Here is a 26,612-nt window from a genome sequence, read left to right on the forward strand (position 1 = left end):
AAACACTGCTACCCATGTGAAGAGAGAATTCTGATTTGGTTGCATTATTTCCAGAGGTGATCACAAAAAGTGCCAGGCAGTGAAAAAATCTGGCTCTGCATAGAAAATCTAAACAATTTTGACACAAAGCATAAAGTAGCACCTCTTTCCAAACAATTTACAGAAATTGCACTTTTGCTTTGGAGCAATGGGTATTTTCATTTGCTGTTTGCTTAGTATTTTCATAGAAAAAATACTAAATCTTAAACTCATCTACAGAAAACAAATCTTATTTCTTCCTTTTTTTGGTAGAAACTTATTTAACGATGAGTCCTAAAGTATATTCTCACATAAAAAGGAACTCATGTCCTACATAAGATCTCCACTAGTTCTACCTTTCCACATGCTACTTCTAAACCCAGTACTTAAAAATTTACACTTCTACACAACCTCTTGGAATCCGTGTGAAAGCTGGTATTATCACAACAGCTGGTGTCAGTCCATCAGAGTTCAATCCTGTTCTGGCTTTAGTATGGGTGGCAAATTATTGTCTCAGCACTTACCAAACAGTGATATCTCTGCTATATGGTCTACCATCGCTATGATAATGCAAGACCTACTGCCAAGTATATTCAAGATACAAAGTAATGTTAGCAGGAAAGGCCTGCAAATATTAGATTAACAAATGTGTGTTAACAAAATTTGATAGTTAACAAATTAAAGACCTAATCTGGCTGTCGCTGGTGATGTGGTCAAGAATTATTTCTACTTAATAACAGACATTTAGTGTATAATAATTAATTCAATATGTTTGGATGTTTATTTCCCCATACCACCTGGTGGCCATTTTTCTGGCCCTTCCCAGCCAGAAATCCTTCCCATTACACTTAGATGCCATGATGGGCCTGGCAACTCAGGTGTGTTGATTAGGAGCAGAAATGGAAATTACTTGACTGCATCAGCAGCTGTTGACCTAAGAGTACTGCTACAGCAAATCACATCTCTTGGTGTTTCTGTTAGAAAATGTCTTTTATTTTAATCACAGTCATGCACTTCGTAGACTCATCCTAAGACATAGTTCCCAAACCTGTTACCATTGTCCAAAGCTTACCCTTCAACCAAGTGGCTAAACAACAAATGAACATAATTTTTTAATTCTTAATATTTTAGTAATACTGTGTTATAGATTGGGGTTTCTTGGGCTTTTTTTTTTCTTCCCCCTCCCCCCTCCCCCTTCTTTTTTCCCTCTTCTTCTTCCGGATTCAGTGCTTCTCTAAGTATTCTGAGTTGCTAGCCTGACTTGACTGAAAAGTACTGTGCGTTTGTTGTGTGTCTGCGTGTGTGACACCAACTGTTGAAGACTACTTGATGTTAGATGAGGGCTTATGCTCAGAGCTGTTCTACAGTTGGCTCTCTGGCAGAATCTCTCCTCACCCATGACAATGATGTTTCTGTGTGGGGGAGAGTCTGTTTTATAATATTACACTTGCCATGGCCTTAATTTTACTGATGAGGTATGATTATGATTTCATTTACGTTAATCAAAATCATGAGTCATTCCATTCATGTCAATAGCATTAAAGAGCTATACAGACAAGTAAGAGTTCAGAATCAGGCTTCTGGTATTTAATCTGAAAGGGTATCTGAATCACTTCATTAAAGATAGATACTGAAGGATAGATCCTCTGCTTACTTTGCATTACTCAGTCATGCCATTAGCATAAAACATCAAATAAAGAACTATAATGACAGCTGGCAATGTGTCACAGTACATGGGTTTTCTGTTTACCTCGAGTACAGAAAATACCTCTGAATTAACGAGATTTAAGATAATATTTCAAGTATGACAGAGTTGCCATATTAGGTCTCTTTGCCCTTGGAAGTTGGCATTACTGTTTCAAAAACTTATTTCCTTCCTTTGTTTTTTTATGTCACTCTTACATAACTTGAATGCAAAAGATCTAAAGGCAAACAACATTTAAGTAAGACCTCAGAGACTGAGTTAAGTTTTATAGCCCAGTCCATAATGAATATTATGTCTGTTAAACACAGGAGCATCAAAACAATGATCACAATTCATAAAGTTTGTTTTGCAGGTATCTGATAAAGCACTATCAAATTTTCATTCTTTTTTAAAAAGTGAAAAACACGTTAGTTTTCCAAAATACAGGCATTCTAAAACAATAAAAGGTTTTGTACTGGTGTCTGTCTCCTGCTCAGACAGAGAAATTGTGCAGGGGATGATGGGCCTTAATTTAGTCCTCACTGATAAGTACTTTTAAGACTAAATACTCTTGAAATTGCACTTATTTAAATTACAGCTCCATGTAAATCTAAAAAAAGATTATAGGGGGGAAAAATCATTTCAAGAGGTCTAGCAAGCTATCAGAATATTGCTGTATTATATCTCTTCAGATTTTTTCCATTTTTTAAGTCAAAGAATTATTGGCATTTGAGAACATTTTCTAGAAATCTGTTTGATATATTACAGGCCCTAGAAACTATTACTGTCCTATATACTCTCAGCTTCACTATAAGCACATGCCCCAAGACACCGAATCAGAGAGTTGAGGGTTTTATCAACAAACTAGGACCAAAAGGAAGCTGAAGGAAGGAATCTTTTACTATGTTTTCTATAGGTCTCACTGATTGTCTCACTGAAAACTAAAGAACTATCTGTGCGTCTTGCTTTTCCAATACAGTGGGAATAGCAAAAATATTTTCTCCCCAATTCCCAATGAAAGCTTTGTTTTCGCCCTGCTAGACCATGTGTTCAGTTTTATACCCTACGCTTCCTCAGCATAAGAAAATTCTTGTACAGTGAAGCAATAAGATACTGTCTTCAGGCTGAATACAAATGTTAGTTAAACCACTGATGCCTTTTAAGAAAGCTTTGATATTATTTCCACTCTTAGTAACTGTGGGAATTACACATTTTTCTTGTCTTTGTGATAACATTGCTGTGTATTTCAGTAAGCATACCTGGGCACATAGCTTAATTATAAGGCAACAGACTTTACATATCTGTGCTGAAAAACTATTAAAAATCTCACTCTTTGTTTTTCAATAGACTAAAGTGAATGAGAAACTGAAGAAATATAGAACAGAGAAGTGACCTACCGTGGTTGTCTTTATCCGTCCTCCTGGTTGTGTACAGGTCCAGCCTGATTTATTGATTAGCAAATCACAGCCTTCTCCTTCTAAACATGGAAGCATTTCACACCACTGTTTTGTTTTGATAATTCGTGCTACAGAACAGAAAAGAAAAAGAAAAAAAAACAACCAAAAACAATTGGCAGGAGAATTCACATTTCACTTATCTCTAAACACTTTCTCATATGAGTTGTCTATTTTCATCATCTGATAATGCAGCCATAGGTTATGATGTAGACAGCCCTAGGCAATTTAAAAAATTATTTACAACACCTGCTGTGCCAACAAATTTCATAATAAAAATAGAACTTAAAAACCAACAATAAAACAAAAGACAGCTCTGTTGTAAATCGAAAGAACATAAAAGTTAGCTCATTTTCTAACTCCATGCTCCTTGCAGTCCAGGAAATATTGTTGGGGGGGCTAACGACTGAAGACTTACTGTCCTAACTAATCATTATGGTAGCCTAAAAGTGACCTACGACTGGGATCCATTGTGTTAGGCTCTCTATAAACCTGAGCAGACACTCCTTATCCTGAAGTGCTTACAGTGTAAATAGACATGAGACACACAGTGGAGAGAGAAAAGCTATAATAAACAGGTAGAGGGGTCAACATAATGACAGGAATTGTGAAACTCTGTGATACTTGCAATGGTAGGGGCATAGTTGGGGCAGGAACTAGTAACATAAGAAGGACCGGTGTTGAATAAAGTAAAGGTTGGGAAATCATGGGGAAGGAGACAATAAGCAGAGGGAAAAGGCTGGAACAAACACCCTATTGCCCTATTGCTACAAGGGAAAGGAAGTCTGGTCAGGAAGGTCCCTAACTGTCTGAAAGGTGGTGTGTTGTGTGTTTTGTGGCTCCTCTTAATGCTTGCGTCTCTGGTAAGCTGGTTCCGCAAAATTTCCTCAAGGTCACACACAGCAAGCAGTCTTGGAACAACAGAGCTCTGACTGCATTAAAGGAGATGCAGAGGAGCTGCAGGGAGAAATTTTTCTTCAAGGCAGGGAGAAAAGGGGCTTTAATTGCTGTAGATTTCTTTCTGGATTATAATACTACTTTTTTTGAGTTCACCTCTGTAGTATCTGGGTTCCTTCTCATAGAATATTAAGCAATATGACTAATATCTAATATTTCATTATTCTTTCATTCTCCCCCTGTAGGCAAAATTGTAGGGTGGAGTGTTAGTTTGGGATACTTTTTATAAAATACATTTACAGAGATGCACTCACTTGCATGGTGCCATATACTCATGCTAAACAAGGTAAGGTCCCCCAAACAATCTATCTTTTGCTCAGACTGTAAGGCTCACAGTCCACAGAAAATGGTCCTCAGTTCCTTCACAGATCGTCTCAGCAATCTTGGGCTAGACCATAAGAAAGCTTCACCACCTCGATTTGTACGTAAGTGTCCTAGGATTCAAGGGCAGAACAAGTTCCACATACAGGGACACAGATCATGTCTTCCTCTATGTTGATGTGTGACACCAATACACGCAATATATCTTCAACAGTCATGAGCCCAACAAAAAGAGAACTACGGGAGAAATACTTAGCAAGATAAGCATACAAGAAGCTTATGATGCTCCAAATTAATTTTGGATCCAAGGAGCTTAGAAGCAGGCATCTATACCCAGTGGCAGTTGCAGCTCTTTATGCTCACCTGAACGTGTGATTCAGCCTCCCTACACTCCTGACTTCCTCTGTCTGGAACTACTTAAGAATACAATTCCCAGTGCCACTGGATCATGGCAAGAAATAGAAGTGTAATTTAAAGTCTTTTAATAAAATCCTTTCCAATATTTTGACATGAAACAACTTGTGTCCTCAGTCCCGGTACAATTGTTGGTAAGCTCTAGCAATATAACGAGCACTGATTCCTTTCAGTGGAAGCTCAATTTGAAATTCATATTAAGATTTTCATTATAAAAAACACTTTAGCTCCTAAACATCTACATAGGAATTTGCACTGTTCCTTAGGCAATATATGTATCGCTGGAGGAATGATTCCCAAACAATTTTCATAACTACAATTTATTGAAGCAAATCCAGTAAGTTTTTATAGAACATAATATGCAGAAATCTGGATTGTGCTTGGGGTCCATAGGTACTGCCCTACTGAGAACTGGATCAGTATCAGTTTTTGAGGCTGACATCTCCTATGTAACAGATAATAGCCTCATCCTTTCTGAGTGAAGGCATGCATCCAGTTGCAGGCTTTGCAGAAAAAGCTCAGTAAAATGTTAACACCAAACCTCACCCATTTGCATGCGTATATTTTGCAATTCACATATTGAAATGGCTATCTCTATCAATGTTTCATCAATATGAAGGATCACCGAAAGACTGAATAGTCAGTTAAACTCAAAAATATGTACTAGATTGCCTCTACTATCGCAGGTGGGAGGTTTTCCTGGAAACATAATTTGAACTAATCTTTAAAAAAAATATTTCCTCCGTGAATTACTCCCAGTGTTTGCTTGGTTGTTATCTCAGAATGCAGCTATCGGTAGTATCACAAATATATGGAGTCCTTGCTCTGGGTATTGGCTATATCCACACAAATTTAGAACACACCAAGAGTATTTTACAGAACATAAAGTCTAAAACATTTCTGTATTAAGTGTATAGACTACCTCATGAATTTAGGCCTTGAGAACCGGAACACCTTATTTTGCAGGGAAAAACTACTCAGCTCACATGGTTTAAAGCAAATCACTATCAGACCGGTTTATTAATTTGTTAATGACACATAACCAGCAGCAGTGCAGGATCAATACCAGTAACACAAAAAAGTAAACCATAGTACTAGACACCAAATGTTCATAAACACTTGGAAATTCCTAAACACCCCCTCAGAACTAATCCCAGACACTGCTAACACACGCACACGCACCCCGCCCTCCCCATCCCCTCCCCGGCCCGCGGGTGCCCCCTCGCCCCCCCGGGCAGCGGCGGGCGCTCCGGCTCCAGGGGCGCCCCCGCCGCCCCCGCGCTGCGGCAGCCCCGGCGGTGCCGGGCGCACCCCGCTGCGGGTCCCCGGCGCGGCGCCCGCCCCGTCCCTGCCCGCGGGGGGCAGCGCCCCGGGGCGCCCCGGGGGAGGCAGCGCTGCCCGGCCCGCGCGGAGCGGGCAGCACCCGCCCGCCCGCCCGCCCGCCCCCTTCCCCCCCCGGGGTCTCTCCTCCCCTCACAGATCTTCGCAGTTGTTCTATCCAGCTTTTCGACCTGCCCCTCGCTTTGTTTCAACAGCCTGACGAACACACACGCTCTCACATTCCCGTCTTAACGGGCCTTGTTTTCTGGGCCGTTTGCCGAAAGCAGGCCAGGCGGGCACCCTCACACTTAGCTATAGATTGAAGTCCATACAGACACAGTGTTCTGTTACGCACATGCAGTCACAGTCGCAAAACGGAGGAGATATTCGTGTCTGTGGGATTACATCTATTTTTGCGTTTCCACTTTTCAGTTTATCTATTATAGCAGAGTATCACAGTGAAGCTAAATATATGATGAAGGGAAGGAGCAAAGTATACAACGATTTTATCAGCATAGTATCAAGAATTTCTATCAGTAATTGAAACTGAGTTACACTAGTCAAAGCAAAGGAATACAATGTATTTCCTGAGGCAGTATAGTTGCCTTTTTACTGTGTGTATCCACCAGGGGTGAAATTCAGTCCTCTGCAGACCAGACAGCAAAAAGCCTATCAGATTCTTCAAATCCACTCCAAGCTCCATTATAAAGAATTAAGTGGCACTTAAATGATACATAGGCTTTGTGCAGACCTTCTGCAAAGAACTGAATTTCATCTTAAGAATCTGAGCTGACACTACTTTGCATCTCCTAAGAAGGGCTGTGCCCCTTCGCTTAAACTGAAGTTAATAGGAACTGACAGCGCTCAGCACATGGTAGAATTGCTTTCCTGGGTAATACCATTTGAACTGGAGAACAAATGGAGTCTATCCAAGGGTTCTTCGTACAAACAGTTCTGAGGTGTTGCAGGCAGGTAGAGGTTATATCAACGCTGCGCCAGGCTACCCACCAAAGTGTTCTTAACTGTTTTGTAAGATAGAGCAATTTGCAATGGATTTCCAGTTATTAGTAAAAATAAATAAATAAATAAACCCCCTCTATTCATGATCAGTGTAGTCCAATTTAAGACTGTTCAACTGAGTAGTGTTTCAGGACACCACAGATTATTTTCTGCTAAATACTGCAACTGGACACCTTTTGCCACTAAGCTTCTCACCTGGTTTAAGATTATATATATATACTTTCCTATAGAAAAGCAGCTTTATTTTCTATACTTTCTTTTCACACATTCGCTCTACATTCAGGCAGTTATCAATTGCTGTGTCTCTAGTCAATCTCATAACTGAAAATCATGAACTTCTTGCGACAGCAAAAAAGTGAGATATATCTTGTTCAGGAGCAGTAAATGCAAAAACTTACAGCCATCTAAAATATGTTAGATTAAAACACTCAGATTGTTACAGTTTGTTTTCTCTTTTTTTTTTTTTTTTAATGTTGGAGAATGAACTTGGAAATAAAAGTAATTTTTTTTTTTTTGTTGTTGAATAAGAATATTGATTAAAACAACATTTGAATACTGAGACTTATGATTGCAGAATACATCGTGCTCCTATGCATAGAAGGTGGTATGTGAAATGAATATTTACAAGTCATAATGAAAACCATGGTACAAGAACCTAAATAAAGTAGAAAAAAAAGATGGCTTAGTTGATGTTTATCAGCCAATTCCAGATGGCTGAAGTAGTGAATGGAAGATTCCTTGCAGTGGGGAGCAGGGAAAATTTCTCCTAAGCCCAAGCAGAATATACCATTTTGAAACATGCTTCTTAAATGAGAGCTTAGCTCACCTATACTTCTTACAGAATGATGTTCTCCTTCACATTATTTTTTTCGATGATAACGTGTAGCAAGATATGAAGTACACATTGGAGAAAACATTTCCTTTTTGGTTTTCATACATTATTTCACTGTTGTTTTCCTTGAACTTTGAAGAAAGCTCATCAGCATAGCTGATTCCCAAAGTTCAGAAATGCCTTTGAATTCATCAGGTTAGATGTAGCTAGACAAAAACATTTATCCTAGTGTTCCTCTCTTGCCCTATTAACTCTGAACAGGACTCGTATCTTTTATTATTAATCACCTCCAACTGATCCCAACTGGTTTCACCATCCCACTCCTCTCCCAAGCTCTCTGTTCTCTTTACCTCATATTTTTCCTTTTTCCTTCTTCCATTTTTTTCAGCTGTAGCCTTTTGCTCCAACCGTTTCTCTCCTCTGCCTGATTCAGTACATATACACTATCTACCTATCAAAGACCCCAAAACACTTTGCAGAACTTATGTTTAGCTAGTTTTACCTATGACTGGTAAATGCTGTTCATTGTCCCCATTTTGCACAGAGGTTAATCAACTTGACCAAGGTCACACAAGAAATCTGTTGCAGAGCTGGAAACAAAACCTCTGAATTCTTAGTGATTGCTAGCCTGGAGACCATTCTCTGTCCCATTTTCCTTCAGAAAGAAAGCATGCTTTAATGCATATATATAAGGAATTAAACAACAACAACAAAAAATATGCATAGTAATAGACTTTTTAAAAGATATATCAGTTAAATTGCAGCAGCAGGGAAGAGGCCAGCAGAAACACAAACTGAATCACAGTACTGTAATAAGACATCGCAATCATGAACTGTCTTTAGAGCAGCAATTTGACTGTAATAGTGTATAAGCCCCAAAGGTTAATCTATTTTACTATACAACAAGGAAACATCACAAACCTTGGATACCTTTTACAGCAGTCATTCTGCTCCACTTAAAAAATTTGAAGCAGTGCTAATTCACAAAGAGTTAGCTCATCTCAATTATTTATAAGGCATCTAGATCAAAGACTGTTTAGTTCTAAGAACAGCAATATAGCAACATCTAGACACCCATTTTATCATTTAGCGCTTGCTGTCAAGATTAGGAGGGATACTTGAGCTGAAGTTGAGAAATACATGGAAAAAAGAGATCTCCTGTGGGCTACAGAGAGGCTACAAATTGAGACCAGGTAACCAGATGAAGAGTAAAAGACTGAATGACAGGGCAGAGGCTTTTCCTGCAGCTCACCCCCGTCATTGCTCCAGTAAGGGAGAAATCTTATTGCAACCCCAGGGTTGAGAAGAGACTTTCAATATTGACCTGTTCCCCGAAAACGAATAAAAATCTTGGTTTACCATAAACAGTGCAGATTGCACCGTGCACAACATATATTTGGGAGGAGCAGGATAATACACATGAGATGATCTCCAAATTATGCAGTCATCCATATCATCCCAAACTAGGACTGCCTAAGGGGCACTCCTGCCAGTTACATGAATGGTCCTTAGGAATTCAGCTGTGGTATAAGAGGCTGCTGGATTAAGCTGTGGGAATACAGGAACTTACTTAGTAAACCACAGCAGCACAGGTTTAACTTTAAAGCTACTGCATTTAGGAAGGCATCCAGGCATCCATTTAATTTTAAGAAGGTACCTAATGTTTTGCTGAATCTTCATAAGGCTCTGTAAAATAAATATATACTGACAGCTTAGGAGGGAGAAAGTCCAAAGGCATTCCACAAATCAGAAATTGTTATTAATACATAATAAATCCCCAGAACACAAGACAGAGGATAAAAAACCCAAACAAATAAACAAACAAAAAACAAATAAGCAAACAAAAGCTGAAGTAGAATCCAGATTCTAGGAGCACTCTCATGAAATTCAACAGCTCTTATCTTCTTTCCTGTTTGTGTCTCCAAATAGCAGAATTTCCTCATTACAATGCCCCCAACAATAAATAAATAAATAAATAAATAATGAAAATAAGCATGTGAGAGTAAATGCACAGGAACACAAGATACCTGATCTTTTTGTAGTGTAGAAACAAGCATGTATTTACCTGGCCTCTCTCTTTTCAGTTCTTTGAAAACCTTAATACTATGTGACTCAGTGATCTAGCGATAGGTATCTTAGATTTGTCTACATCCAGATGTTCAAATATTTGTATGACAGAGCCACTATCCTAAAATGGAAAGTGTCCTACAAATCAGCTTCACAGTCAACTTATGTGTGTTTCCATTTCAATTTTCAAGGGCCAGTTTTCTTCTTTTTATAATTGCTCTCATTTGAGATTGTAATATATCTCCACATTTGTTCTCAACCCCTTAACCTTTCGCTGGCAGTTACTACAATTGCTTACACGGAAAAGTAATACAGCAAATATAACACATATTTTTCAACTGCTTATAAAGCAATCTAACAGAAACAGAAAAAAAAAAAAAACAAGTATCATTTATCAAATCTCACAGGGTCACAACAAGCACCCTGACAGTCATAATGAATAATAAATACAGATAAAATCTACATGTTGAATTTTATTTAGGTACAATACATGTGCTCCTAGCCTCTTCTAAGTTGGTGGCTTCTAACTATATATTAAAATGCCAATGCTTTAAATAGGCAGCCTGGCCCACAACTTTGCCCAGGATTTCAGCACTTGCCTGAATATCCACAGATGTACATATTCACTGGTTTTCAATCTGTGAATGATCTAGTGCTTCATTGTCTGCGGGTAGTTAGCATTTGCCATCTAATAAGAGATGCTAATTGAACACCTACCCCTAGAGAAAGCCTTTGTCAGGACTCACTGTCTTCTGTTTCTGTCCCCTGCTGTTCTGCTCTGCTGTATTCAATTAGTTTGCTAGAAGCAAAGTAAGAATTACTAAAAATCTGATCTGTGATATGCCAGCAAAGAACCCTTCAGAGATCAGGTTTTCATCACATTTCACTTTGCTGCCAGCACACTGAGAACAGCAAATTTAACTGGAGAGGGACAGCAATTTCAGACCCAAAGAGGAGAATCTGAAGACAGTAAAGGATAGAGACAAGGGAGGGATATAATGGGAAGTAACAAGAAAACAGATAATAAAAAAAAGAAAACAAAGAATAAGGCAAGAAAGGAAGGAAAAAGTGGACAAAGCCCAGCTGTACGTAGTAGCTACTGAAGCAGATGGGTAAGGTCAAAAAAGTGCGCAACTTGTTCAGTGGAGTCAGTAGGACAATGTGGGTAAGTGAAGACTAAAGACCAGAACTGTTTGGTTTTTTTCTCTTAAGGTCGTCAATTTCAGTCCTCCTGATATGAGCAGAGTACTGCAGTGGAAGACCGGATTTACTGTGGTTAAAAGAAGAACGTGAAAGAACTGGGCAGATATTCATGACCATCCCTGTGTTATGCAGCGAAGGCTGGGCAGCTGTGGAAGAGGGAGAAGGACCCCAAGAACTCCTAGCTATGAAGCATGTGAACATACCAAGGTAACCACTGAGTAGACAGCAAAGCAGGAATTTAAAGGAGGAAGCCACAGTAGGAATAAAACGTGCTCTTGGTTACGTGGTAGAGTGATTAGTGCCATGGAAAGAAGCTGGGAATAAAAGATTATGAGGCTGGTAGTAGAAAGGGAGTGAAGGAAGGGTGTCAGGAAGGTTATAAATCAACCTTACAACAAGTGTCTGAAAACAGACTGAGCCTCAGAGTGTAGATACACATAGATATGGGTGACAAAGGATTCCTGGACACTTCACTCTATCAGCAGCTTCACATTTGACTGCACAATATCTGACTCTGTACTCATGAAACACATGCTAAAATGACGGCCAAGGATCAAGTTCATTCTTGGGACTCTAGCTGTGGAGCGCTCATGTACCCAGGCTTACTAGGTATGTTTAATGAACTCTGCACATGCTCAGTAAGGGGGGGGGGAAGAAAAAGAAAAAGAAAAAGAAAAAGAAAAAGAAAAAGAAAAAGAAAAAGAAAAAGAAAAAGAAAAAGAAAAAGAAAAAGAAAAAGAAAAAGAAAAAGAAAAAGAAAAAGAAAAAGAAAAAGAAAAAGAAAAAGAAAAAGAAAAAGAAAAAGAAAAAGAAAAAGAAAAAAAGAAAAGCAGTACTCTTCATTTGATAACTGCTTTTCCATGGACAAAGAAGTGAGAATCAGAATGTGAGACTCTGTGCACATGAGAACTGAAATCTGTTAGTCTTTAATCTTTTTAAAGCTATTTCTGGGTATTTTAGCTAATGTTCTCCATGTGCATTCAAAGGACAAGCATTTAGCCAAGTGGTTCTGCTCTGGCCCTCATTGCTTTTGGTACTTTCCAAGTCCAGTGTCAGCATGTACACTGCTGCTGTGACATGGTGGTGACATTTTATTGTGCACTGAAAGAGAGAATAATTCAGCTGTTCTCAAGTACAATGGGCTTCCTTTGTCAACAACCACAGCAATGGGAAACTTTGCCCTCCTTTTGTCACATATGTAAGAACAGAGCATGCAAGCAAATTGAGCTGAAATGAGCTCGATGACTAGCAGAGAAGGAGACGAACAGCTGCTGCTATGAGAACAATTAAAAGTATTAGAAAAGGAAACTCAGCAACGAGGCTGTACTTATCCCATACCCCCTGTGATTTCCTCGTATTCCACAAGATTAGATGCTGTGCTGCAGTAAACTGTATGCTCTTTGGGGTAAGCCCGTGACTTTTTGTTTTGATCAAATAGTAAAAATAAGCTATGGTTATGCTGGGGATTTTAACACAAATCAATGCTGCGTAAATTAAAATTAAGAAAAATTTTAATAAAATGAGTGAAACAGGTGAAAACAAAGAGAAAGGAAGACTACTATATGGTATCACCTTTCACAGTGAGAATATAATTAATATAACCATTTGTGATTCTTTTGAAACCTGTGTTCGTAAATATTACTTTGTCAGTGCCCCAGGAAACCTGCCGTAGTGAACTGTAATATTGACCTTTAGACAGTTGGAAACTGGCCTTTTCTCATTACTTCTGCTTTCATTAGCCAGTGTTTGACCAACAGAGGAACAAATGTGTTTAAATACAGCAAAGATGTTAGTTTATATAACATGCACTGAACTGGTACACTGCTCATGGGAAACCCTGTTACAGGTGGATGTGTTATATCTTGACTGCACAGACAATCACGTATCTTGTCAGACAACAGTCTGCTGTTTGACATCATGACTATGCAGAACATGATTTCTGACTGACAGATGAAGCCATGTGATTTTTTTTAATGTAGCTTTTCAAATGTACATAAAATATTACTGTTCCTTACCCAAAACTTATATGATCTGAAACATTTTTCCTCCTTTTTGTACTTAATTTGGGCAATTACTGGTCTCAAAACTTAGTAAAGCTTTCTCTGCATATACCTCAGTATTTGGTAAAAATTAAAAAAATTACAAATGGCTGCCTTATATTTATATAAGGTTTCTATTTTTAATTTATTTTTATAACATCGCACATAATACCAGGAGACAGATATCTTAGAAAGACAAATAATGCAGTTCATCTCCAAAACTCAGTTAATGTGTGGATGTTTTTACCTTGTGCATGTAATGCACAGAGGAATTGATTTTCAAAGATTCATCAGATTCTACTTCATAAGTATTCTCCTTTATGCTTTATGTAGTAAATACACTACAGCTCAGAAGGAGCTCTATAACAGAAATAGTTACTGATTAGAAGGAATAGTCATTCTTCACGTAACAGGCAATATTTTATTTATTGGAACACATCCAGCAAATCTATGAACAGCCACAGAAGGTATTTTAAAGGCCAATAGTCTCCCTGTCTCCTTCACTCTCAGAAAATATAATTTGAAATTTTCAAAATTATTTCTTTGAAATCAGAGTGGAGGGATTCGTCATAGGGTGAAAAAGGGGGAAATGCTGCCTCTTTCCTAGGGCAGGGAACGCATGTACTCATATGCTACTGCCATTGTGTTTGCAAGCAGGAGTCGTCCCCTGTCAAAATCAGCACAGTGGAGGTTGGTTGGGCCAAAGGACACAGTAATAGCACACACAATATAGTCTGACTTACTTTTTAAAACTATGAACTCTGAAAATAAGGTGCTGTAAACAGTTGTGGTTCTGCAGCAACTGCTCACATAATTAAAAATCAGGTCACCAGACACAAAGCAGTTGACCAGGACAGGTCACTGAGAGTTAAAACTACTTTTTTGTATTGCACTCCTTTACAGGAAACATGATGGAGTCATAGATTTTAGGGACAGAAACAAACAGTTACACTAATCTAATCAGATCTTCAGCTTTATGAAGGCCATAAAATTTAATCCAGCAACTTCTGTAATAATCTCAACAATTTCTGGTTGAGATACAACATATCTTTTAGAAAGACATCCAGTACTGATTATCAGAGAATACTCACATTTCTACAGACTCTTAAGACAGCTTATACAATTCAATAGCAAAGACAAAACTCCTCACTTCTATGGATTTTAGTATTATTTCTACGGGACTCCTATTTAACTCTCATAGGATTATACTCGTCTTCCCTTACTAAACTCTAAATGACTGAGTGGTCTGCTGTCAGCTATAACAAGGCCATGTCCCTGACAAAACACTTGGTGTTCCTAAAGGTTAATCATCTAAATTTTAAATTTCTTGCTGTTGCTTTTTTTACATTGAAAAGCATCTTAAGCAAAATAAAACAAACTGCACATCAACACTGGACACAAACAAGAGTTTAAAACCCCACAAATTTAGCTTGGTTCGGTGTCTGTAATCTTAGCTTTTAAAGATGCTGATGGAAGCAAGTTAAAATACTCCACCTGCAGGAATTTCATTGTTTTCTTTTAACAGTAACTGTCTGCAAAAGAGCTTTCTCAACCAGCTCTTGCTTTATAGAAGGAATGGGGAAGCCTTATTGGAAATATTTATATTGTGTAACAGTACAAACAGTACAAGTTCGCAGCCCTGACTCAGGCAAAAGTTGCAATGGGTTTCTTGGGGGTTCCTCTCAACAAAGCGCTGCTTGACTGAGTCCGCAGCTTGGAAATAGCCCCTTGCAGATTAAGAGACCATAACTGTTAGTTCTCTATGCCTCTCTTAAGTACAATACTGAACTACTTAAGTGTTCATATAGTTTCAACATTTTAAACATATCAAAATAAAATAATCTTCAAGAGGTCTTCCCAGGGAAACTTCACAAATTTTCTATACTTTCACACAGCAGATCTAAAAATGGCCCTTTAAATTATCCCTGTATGCATAATTACATAAGCATGTACGTATGCATGTATCTATGCACCTACTGTATTAGCAATAAAAGTTGCTGTCACCACTTCTCTGCAATGTTTTATCTCTGGTCAGCAGGATATCCTGTCTAACCACTGTAGTCATATGTGAATAACAGAAATAATTTTTATTAAATTGTAGAATAATGTGCACACTTTCTACTGTTGGACTGAAAAGCCACTTTCATAATTTCATCTGCGTTCAAAAGTTTAGAGCCTATTTACGTGGCCTAGTTGCTGGAAAGTTAAATAGTGAATTTAGAACACACTAGCCACTCTTCACTAACTCTGTTTTTTACAGCTTGAGGTGCACTTTTGTTAGCACATTTCTCATCAATATACATTACCTGCTGCTTTTATAGACAGCTTTCCATGCCTGAGCAAGTTTGTTTAAAGATAGATCAGGTATTCCTATCTGTAAAATTTGCAGCATGTAGATAAAATCCAAGGAGAGGGCTAGTAAGTGCATTGACTTGCTGGCAGTAGGGAGGAAAATGGTCACAGAGTTTTTTTAATTCCTTTTTGTTCAAGAAGAGAATTATGTATATTTTTGTTAGTTAACAGAAGATTATTCAGATACCTTATGCCATTATCAGCGTATTCTCTATCCTAGAGTAACCTGCAGATTCCTAGATTTTGGCTAGCCAGGTGAAAAAGTAGCTATTTTTAACTGTATCTTACAAAGATTTCTAAGTTCACTAACTGTAAAACATTCAAGATAAGGGAGAATCATTTCATGAAAACAGACATAATAGTCTGATAATATGGAGATTGGCGATTTCTACCAGGTGGACTAGCAGGCACTTCAGCCTGCTGAAAATGTATGCCTCACCCTCGTTTCACTTGTGACAGAAGCATGTATAACACACACACACATACAAATTTGCCAGCAAATTCTTCAGCAGGTTTACTGTGATATGAATGCCCTTTTTTTTTTTTTTTTTTTTTTTACAAATTTGTAGTGGACGCTACAGCTTCAGTACTGTGTTTATTATATGTATGGTCTTGACTACTTGAATCTGTGCAACCCATTCAAAAACAGACTGCAAAATGCCAAAGACTTTCTTTCACTTCCAGTCCTGCTTAAGTTTTCTTTGTGGCACTGCTCATCTGAATCATTGCCTGTTTCTTGCTTACAAAACATTCATATTCAAAGCACCATTAGTACAATAGCAATTAACAAAGAGCCTTTTATGCCAACGTGCTACAAATTCATCTCGCACACCCTTTACAGGAAAAAGGTCTTTTCTCTTCTTTCCAGTATCAGTGAAGCACTCATGCCATGTGAAAAGAATGCTCCCTTTCAGTGCAGAGGGGACATGACTGTGCCTTATGTGAATCTACTGTATGTACAACTGAGGGGAGGACTAGGTGACCTAAAAGATCTTTCTCATCTCTAACCTCTATGGAAGTTCACAGTATCGGGAATTGCATATTAACAACCAGATGCAGGATTTTGTGTGGAAACGGCAGAGTGCTTCCACAGGATGTTTTTCTTAATTTTTCCCTGCTGTAAAAGATAGGAAAAACACTTTTAGGTTTGTCACAAGTATAATTGACAAAACACAAAAAAGGACAGCAATTACCCTTGAGTCATTTACAGCAGTCACTCCTAAAAATATTGCTAACACGGAGCAGTAAGAGAGAAGGAGGGAGAACCTGCAGCTACATCATGCTAGAAATTGGTGGATTTTTTTGCCAGTACTACATCAAGTTGTCACATTGGCACTAAGACAAACACTGAGGTTCCCCATGAGGTAAGATTGTTCCTTTATAGTATGCTGTAGATGCCACAATCATATTAATTAGAGAAGAACAAGAGAAAATGGAAACATTTTATACTTTCTCCTACTAATAATTTATAAGTAATTCCACAGGGCAAAAAAATGAATAGCACAGAGTTGGTCAGAAAAACACAGAATACAAACCCGTTTGCAATAATGGCATATAAGCAATATCAAGGCATTTTACAGTAATATAAAGATGTAGGATACATATGAGAATCTAACTGCCCCAAAAACATCTTCAATATCAGATAGTCACAATATTTCCAAATACCTGACCTACATAGCCCTGTGACATGTTAATAGACTTGATCATTCGGTAACAGCTGTAACATTGTCTAGAATGTTTTACCCTGAGTTCCCACTAGCACAACACACACTGGTGAAACAAGAAACAAAAAAGAAACGACCCCTCAAAGGCTCTTGTGTGTCTTTATTTCACACTGAATAAGCAGGCACAGTACAGCCTGCTGCTAAGCTTTTCCTTACCAGTTGGTCAAAACATGGATAGACCCTTGGTTACAGCTCCTAATGTGTTGATCAACTGACCCAGAATAACAAAGGCTAAGGGTAAGCAACACAGAAATTACTATACTGGATCAGACCTGAATCAGTCTAGTCTAAGATCCTATCTCTGCGAGTAGCCAGAGGGATGTGTAAGAACCCTGCACCAGCCAGCTGCCTCTGTTTCTGTATGTTCTAGCAAGAACTGTTCCAAGAAGAAATAACTTAATATGTTCAGATTTGTTTCTCCACATTTTCTCAGTTACTGCTTTGCAAGCTGTTGATTGAGGGGCAAAGGGTGGAAATTGTACATCTCTGAGAAACACTTAACTTCTTTGTTGATCCCCTGAGGTGTACCATAAGCCATAATACCATAAATTATCCCAAGGAGAATTTGTCATAACAGATCTAAATTGATAGCATTAAAAAATGTTCATGCATTTGTATTTAAAAGTGCCTCTTTTTTTTAAAAGGATTTTGCATTGCCAATTTGAGGAAAAAAAAAACCAGTATAACTTTTTTCCATAGTAATACAGAAAGCATTGCATTTGCATCACACATTAATCACAGAAAAATTAAGGACACAGAAAAACAAATATGATAAATCACATTCCCTTTTGCCTGAGATATAATTCAGCATCAGGCCTGTATACATCATTAACTACTGAGTTTGCCATTAATACTTCACAAAAATGTGTGAACATATAGCTGCATCACGAAGCTGTTAAAAAAGAAAACTGTCTTCAATTTTTCCTGCTTCCCCTTTGTCTATACATTATATGAAAATCATCTATACCGTATACCTTTCCTTGCCTAAAATACATACAAAAATTTGCTATATTGTAGAATCTGCAAGGTTTTCTATTCACAGACAGTACTGCCTGCCTGAGAAGAGGTATGTCATACTTACATCACATTATTCTCCCCCTCTCCCGATATGAAGTCTTTCATGAGTAAGTCTGACTTGCTAATACGCTATTCTGTTCCATTCAGCTTCTTACACAGCACTCAGCCATGCTGGACCCAAGTGCCTCTTGGTAGGGTATGAGCAACGTGACTCTCATTTATCACGTGCTCTCTCACTCCCCTGGGCAAAAAGTATATGCTGTGAATGTTTTGTTCAACATTTTGTTCTTGTTTTTCGTAATGCACATATATATAAGTTAGGGAAAGCAAGTCAATGAAACAAACGCTGTGGAAGGTGCTGAGTATTGTCCTTAGTTCTTTGGAAAATTTATTTCAGTCTAAGTTAGGCCATTGACTGCTTTCCTTAGCACAGCCACACACCAAATGAGGCTGCCGAATGCACTTTCATTCCTGCCCGCTCTTGTAAATAAATACATGTTTAATTATATTAACTTCAAGACACTTCTCCAAACATCTATCCTCTCAACCATAGTAGCTCTCAAAATAACTCTCAAATTTTGAAAGAAATCACATTCATCTCCTGAAATTCCTAAATATACTGAATGTTTCAGGCATCTGAACGCTCTGTGTGCACAGACTATTCTATTTGGATTCTTTGCTTCAGGAGAAAGAGCACGACTGCTCTCATCAGGCTTTCTGGCACCCACCCTTAATACTGGACAATTTTAAAGACAAAACCAGATGTATTCTAATAAAGCAAAGTGTTAACACTGGGAACATGAAAATAAAATATAAAAAAAATTCTGGATCTTAACATCCAGCTTAGTACTGGGTTACTCCAGTATCTTACCCCACTTGGGGTGCTAGTGGTCTCCCACATTATTTAACAGAGAGGAACTGCCTTAAGGAACTCTCTCTATTTATTTTTTTCTGTTTCTGTTAAAAAAAAACCTATAAAATGAGGAATTGTATCTCCTCAGCAGACTCTCTGGGAACACACTCATATCCTTTAGTATGTTCTTTTACTTTTAATCCTATAATTTCATGTCTTTTCGATGCAGTTCATGCATTGATCATGAAAAATATTCATGCATGCAAGTACATGTGTAGTATATTTATCCTAGAAAATGCGTAGCCTCTACCTTGTCTGAATAGCTTCATAGGGACCATACACATTAGATGAACGACAAGATAACAGCTCTGGCTGTTTAGAACATCTCCTAAGCCTTCACCCCTTCCTTCCTTTTTTGTGAACATGAGGAGCTCATGCTTTCACAGCTGTTTGTGAAGCTGGGGCCTGGAACTGAGAACCTCCTATAGATACTCTGACTATACTGGCTATATAACTCAGTTTCTTTAAGATATGGTGTAAAATGTAAGTATGACTTAACATTTTCTGGCAAGGTGATGTAGGCACTGGAAGACAAGTCTGCCTGTTCGTCTTGCAGTGAAGTATGTTGCCAAAGATACATATCAGTGGAAGACGTTTTCAAGCACTTCAGGATTCATGCTTCAGTCAATGATGGTAAAACTAGATATGGCCTTAACTCAGACAGTCGACTAAATAAGTAATCTGTCATTATAAAGCTGACTCATTAAAACAGTGGTCCAGGAGTAACCTTGAAGAAGGATTTTGAAAGATGATTTTTAAGATAATGTGAAGAGAAATGTTTGAATATAATAGTGGATAAAAATAAGCCCTGGTTAGGAAAAATCTCTTCACTTTTTTACTGAGTCTGATTTAACAGCAAAGGCTTAGCAGAAATGCAATTCTTAATGACTGTCCCACAGTAAGAATCACTGAAGTATAATTCCAAACTTCCCACAACAGTTTTTAAGATCGCTGCTTTTATATCCCTTGTGATTTCTTTTAGCAAGCTACTAGAGCAAGATGTGACTTTAATGGTTATTATTACCAATATAAAGAGTATTTGTGCCTTTTTTTCAACTGGTATAAACCAGAATAATTCTACTGAACAAAAGAAATCCATTTACATCAGTGCTAAATACAGAAGTGCTTGTGTTTATTAAGTATGGAGACTTTCCATTCACTAAGATTTTATGTTTACACATACACATGAACATATCTTACAATTAACAAAATTATAGTTATTCTCAGAAACTAGAAAATTCAAAATCTGTGTTACTTGAGAGAAAATGCAAGCCTGCAGTTCATGTCTTAACTGCAACAGTTGATCATAATACAGCAAATAAAAGCAGAAACCAATAGCATGCAAAACTGTGTAAATAATCACAATTATTAAAATGTGTGAACTTAAATAGGTTAAGAAAGAAAAAAGAAAATACTTTTATATATGGAAATATAAAAACAATACAAGTTGAGTGAAAAAAAATGAAACTGGAAAACACAGGACCTGTTAATTTATTTTATGGATGACAGACTGTAAGACCAGCAAGATCCATTGTAATTCTATATTCTGACCTCCTGTACAATGTTACCCATAGGAATTCCCTGCATTTGTCACTCTACCCACCACAGCTAGCAGTAGCTGTAGTAGAACTAGAGGATCGCTTTGGAAAACAAACAGAAAATCCTGAGTTTAAAATTTTCAAACCACAACTTCAGTGACTTGTCCCAAAGGATAATGGCAATTGCTGTTCGAAAAATCTTGTGCTTGTTCTACAATTTTTAAAGTCAAAGTCACAACATTAGTTCCTTTAACTCTGTATTGCAGAGTTAGGGCTGGAAGAGGCCTCAGGAGATTTTTAGTTCTCTTAACTCTTAATCAATGCCTTGATTAGTACAAACTGAGCTCCTGGAGCCTCATACATGTTTCTTTCATTGTCACTGAGACTGTTCTCTGAACTCTTTCCAATTTTTCACTATCTTTCTTGAATTGTGAACATCAGAACTGGGCCTACTAATCTATTAAAATCTGACCCGTGTCCCAAATGTGTAACAATATGTTTTCCCATATTCACCCAAGTCTGCATTAGCTTTTTCAGGCTGTTGCCTGTAAGATGTTCACCTTTATGAGCATTGTCTATCTTCCAGATCTTTCATTTCAGCGTATGTACTGGATCTGGCTGGGCTAGAGTTAATTTTCTTCATAGCAGCTGGCATGATGCTGTACTTTAGATTTGTTACTAAAACAGTGTTGGTAACACACCAGTGCTTTAGCTATTGCTGAGCAGTGCTTGCACAGCATCAAAGCTTCCTCTGTTTTTCACTCTGCCCCCCACAGTGAGTAGGCTGGGGATGGGCAAGAGGCAGGAGGGGACACAGCCAGGACAGCTGATCCAAACTGACCAAAGGGATATTGCATGCCATATAACATCATGCTCATCAATAAAAAACAAGGGGTAGCTTTTCAAAGGTAGACATGCTGGCTGGGCATCAGACTGCTTGTGGGAGGTGGTGAGTGACTGCCTTTGCATTGCTACCTCCCCCTCTTTCCTTCACTTAATAAACTGTCTTTATCTTGACGCACAAGTTTTTCTTGCTTTTGCTCTTCTCTCTCCTATCCTGTTACAGGGGCTGGGGGTGGGGGTCAGTGAGCAAGCAGCTGGTGGGTGCTTAAGTTATTGGCCAGGGTCAACCCACCACAACATATTAAAAGACACAGTTCACATGGCTATGTACACTGTACCTTCTGACTATGCCCCCACAGCATTCATGGATAAATTTCCTTATCATTCCCAGTCTTGGCCTTTGAAACATTTTGGAGGAAATTGATCTGGGCAGTCTTTACAGCAATCTCCTGTGCACACTTTCTGGATCACCTCATGCTCAGAAGTGACTTCCTAGAGCTGCTTGAGTTCATGGAGGCATAATCCTCCAGTGCAATGCAGCAGATCCCACACAACCATCTTTCCATATCATTCTTCCATGTCCTCATGACTTCAGATATGGTTTATCTTTTCACAGGCAGGATGTAGTAAAGATCTTACTTGTAAGAGCCCAGCTCTGCGTGGCACACCACATGAGCCTGCACAGGAAAAGCACTACATGTGCAGCCACAATTACAGCCACAGCTATAAGAAGTGCCCATAATGATCACTAAGAATAGAGCAACCTCACACCTTCCAGCGCTTAGCTTCTACAAATGCTTAGCTTAGCTTCTATGAATGCTAGTCTTTACTTGGGCCCTTGCCCTGACATTGTAGGTTGAGAGCTGAAATGGGGGTTTCCCAGGCAACTCAAATCTGTCTAGCAACCACTCATGTCAGCATGCATAACAAGGTCATCACAGTATGTTTGCTATTTCCCATGGCATCATCTTGTTCCTTGGCAGCTACAGAAAACAGATGCACATGGTGCCTGCTCAACCTTGGCTCCTCGTGCCAGCAACCAGAAGCCAGCTGGACCTGCAATCCAACTTTTGACAGCCAGCAGCACTGACCAATACCGATACAACACACAGTAGAGAAAAGCTAACAGAAATGGTCCTTATTTGGTTCATATGTTAAATTCCCTGTGGACCCACTGCCTGGTGCTGCCCGGTCCTACCCATCTAGGTCTGCCAGCAGGCACTGGTAAACAATAGCACAAATCAGGTATTCACAGAGGCATGACAGGGAGAGCTTGAAGCATGCAGGGGAGCTAGTGGAGGGGCAAGTTCTGGAAAGGCTGTGTTGAAATCGCAGCAATGGCATCGTGGGGTATCTGTCACTCTTGAAAACTCTCCTTTGCAGTATGCAATAACTAGGGTCATCTTAAGGGCTTGCAGTAGGAAAGTAAATAGGTACTTTAGCATGTAGTGCCATCACAGGGGTCACATGAAGAAGTTATCTAGCACAGCAGGACAAGTGAAGCCATTATAACTGCCGTAGCCATTAAGGCTTTTTTTACCTCCTTTTAGCTTGTGAATCACTCACAAACACCATGAGTGACTACATTTTTTTCCAAGTTAAGAACAAAGAATATTAGCCACTACAGATTAAAAGATAGTTTTCCATCCAAAATACAGCTGTTTGATGGGATCTTCCATTTACATTTACTTACCAGGACCTAATCACTTTTTTCACTTATTACATAGCATGATTATTTTTAATTTCACATTGTTCTTGTTTGTCTCCAATTTTTGTGTCCATAGAGGAAGTACATTATATGAACACTAGCACCTTTATTACAGAAAAATGTAATAGATTTTGGAAAAAATTAGGTGGGGAGCAGTATACTAGCTGAAAAACAGCAATTTAAACTAGCCCAAAAGATCTGCAAATTGAACTCAAATCATTATATTAATTTATTTTTGATATACAGATTGAAGCAAATATGCTATGCCACACCTTTTCAGAATCATTTTCATATTTCTTTCCAGTGCAATGAATATTTAGTAATTTAAAGAAGATTGAAGAATTTCAGCTGGACTGATTATGAAATCCCCCTCAGAACAGTGACTGACACAAGTGGTCTTTTGACATGTTAAAGATATAGGCATTGCATCACCTGGAATTACCTTTTCACCTGTTGGAATTATTTATCTAAATGTGTACCAGACATTCCATTGTTTGTCCCAAGCTGCCATTAGATTATCAGGCAAAAATAACCAAGCTCAACCTCCACTCCCATGAATTCTTTCTACCTGTCTCTGGTGTTCTTCAATAATTCTTAGACTTGCTAAATACCATATTGATAGCCAGAGAAGAGAGTTTTCTACCTGGGTATTCTAAAATTATAAGAAAGAAGTTATTTACTACCACTACTCCCAAAATAAACAACTCCAGTTGCTGTTGTAACGAAGTATTTAATTGTTATCATCTTCATCTAATATGGGGTTGTCTTTTTCCATACTTGTAGACACAAAAAAGAAGAAGTTTTTGAATGTAAAGGGCTGTTATAGTTAGAACTATGAGGTAAACTACGAAAAATACATTGAGTTTATTCAGTAGTTGAGATAACAAATTACACTTTCACCATAAATGGTAAGGAAAAAAAATAATACAAAACCAAAGTAAAGGCCGCTTGATAATATTAAGTAGCCAAATACCATTGTTTACATACCCGCAAAGGAAACTACTTTATCTGTCATTCATTGCTGTGATACACGCAAGCAATATAATTCAAAGCAACGAAGACAAACACAAAGACATAAAAATGCCTTCCATCTCACTTAACAGGTGCCTTTAAATAGAAGATTCTATAAATGAAAATAATTTTGTTTTACATAGACTCAAACAGATCAGTCTGTGCAATTTTTCTCAAGCAGTCTCTGAAAATAAACCTTTGAGAAAATCTAAGATAACCGAAAGGATTTGATTTTATTATTGTTCAATATAATTTTGCTTTCAAATTAGACAACACAGTCCTTTTTAAAACTAGTGAAGTAATAATTTATCTCATCATCTGACATCAAAACAAAGCTCTGGGGAAGTTGTTTAAGAAGACATACATAATCTTTAGCATAGCACGCTCATACCAGTTTTGAAAACAAAACACTAACAAGAAAACAAAGAAAAAAGGCCAAAACTGAGGTTCCTGTGTAGAAAAATCTACTTTCCATTTGTCCTGGTTTCAGCTGGGATAGAGTTCATTTTCTTCCTAGTAGCAGGTACAGTGCTGTGTTTTGGATTTAGTGTGAGAATGATGTTGACAACACACTGATGTTTTAGTTGTTGCTAAGTAGTGCTTATCTTAAGTCAAGGACTTTTCAGTTTCCCATGCTCTGCCAGCAAGCAGGTGTGCAAGAAGCTGGGAGGGAGCAGAGCCAGGACAGCTGACCTCAACTAGCCAAACGGATATTCCATACCATAGAATGTCATGCCCAGTATATAAACTGGGGGGGAGTTGGCCAGGAGGGGTGGATTGCTGCTGGGGCATCGGTCAGCGAGTGGTGAGCAATTGCATTGGGCATCACTTGTTTTTTCTTGGGTTTTATTTCTCTCTTTTTTGTTATATTCCTTTTCATTACAATTATTATTATTGTTATATTTTACTATTATTGTTGTTGCTGTTATTATATTTTATTTTACTTTAGTTATTAAACCATTCTTATCTCAACCCACATGTTTTACTTCTTTTTTTTCGATTCTCCTCCCTATTCCACTGGGAGCGAGGAGTGAGTGAGCGGCTGCATGGTGCTTAGTTGCTGACTGGGGTTAAACCATGACACCATTTTATATTTTTTTACTTCCTTTGTTTAAAAAATGAATAAAAAGTTTAAAATGGTGCTAAGAATTTGGAATACATAAAAATATTATTGACCTACTGCATCACTGAGAGACTGGAATATGGATGAAATATTGATGTCCATTTAGATAAAACAGAGAATGTGCTTCTACATTTGAGGCAGCTAAGCTGTTATCAGGATTCTTTCCCCATTGATTGTTGAAGACTGTTTACCAGTTATGAATTATACTGGCGGTCCAGCAGTTTTACTCCATTCACAGCTCCTTTTAGAGGACTGAACAGTAAAGTAATATTCTAGAATGCCTTTTACCATTTGTCTTTACTGTACTAGGACTTCATATCCACACAGCCTCATTTACCTCCACTCAAATCAATGCTTCAACTTCTGATCAATTTAGAAAGTAAATCAGAGCAAAAAGTGCCATTTGGCTTGGGTAATAGCATTGTACAGTCACAGCGTGGCCCCAGGTTTTCATGACCTGCACAGCTTCCACTTTGGTTTTGACTTAAAGGGAGCTTTGATCCAAAAAAGCTCCAAATGTGCTGTGTTCTACCTACTTGAAATGATATCACAGCTAGCATCAACAGAGAGGTGTAACCTAAATTCCTTCCAGTTTATGTGTCAATACATTGCTTTTTATGGGAACTTTCTGTTCTATGGGACCCAAATCAACCAGACCGTTGAAGTAGAATTACCTTTGTCTCCCTTGTCTTCCTGAAGTGAGCACATCAAATAATAGTTGGCTTTCATTCCCTTAAGGTGTGTTTTACTCGAATAATAAAAAGCCCAGAACATAATAACTCTTAAAACACAGAAAAGTCTGAACTGATGGGTGAAATTTGAGATGCTTGTAAATAAATCTATCCCTGCTAACTGTTCTTAGAGTGAACTGACCTTTCTTCCAGCTCTCCTTTTCAGTGCAATAACTTTAGTGAGGTTTACCTTGACAGGCTGGAGAAATGGGCTGACAGGAACCTCATGAAGCTCAACAAAGGGAAGAGCAAAGTCCTGCACCTGGGGACGAACAACCCCATCTACCAGTACATGCTGGGGGCTGCCCAGCTGGAGAGCAGCT

At 38.3% G+C, this 26,612-nt stretch overlaps 1 protein-coding gene across 1 annotated transcript in view; it reads right to left on the minus strand.

The window, feature by feature from the left end:
* TAFA5 (TAFA chemokine like family member 5) overlaps window positions 1–26,612 on the minus strand; it is a 453,995-nt gene that overhangs the window by 75,678 nt on the left and 351,705 nt on the right. The window contains exon 3 of the mRNA XM_050908021.1: window positions 3,100–3,227. Within this exon, the coding sequence (XP_050763978.1) occupies window positions 3,100–3,227 (128 nt within the window). The remainder of the gene's footprint in view (window positions 1–3,099; window positions 3,228–26,612) is intronic.

This window comes from Gymnogyps californianus, chromosome 1, assembly GCF_018139145.2.
Source record: "Gymnogyps californianus isolate 813 chromosome 1, ASM1813914v2, whole genome shotgun sequence".
NCBI lineage: Eukaryota > Metazoa > Chordata > Aves > Accipitriformes > Cathartidae > Gymnogyps > Gymnogyps californianus.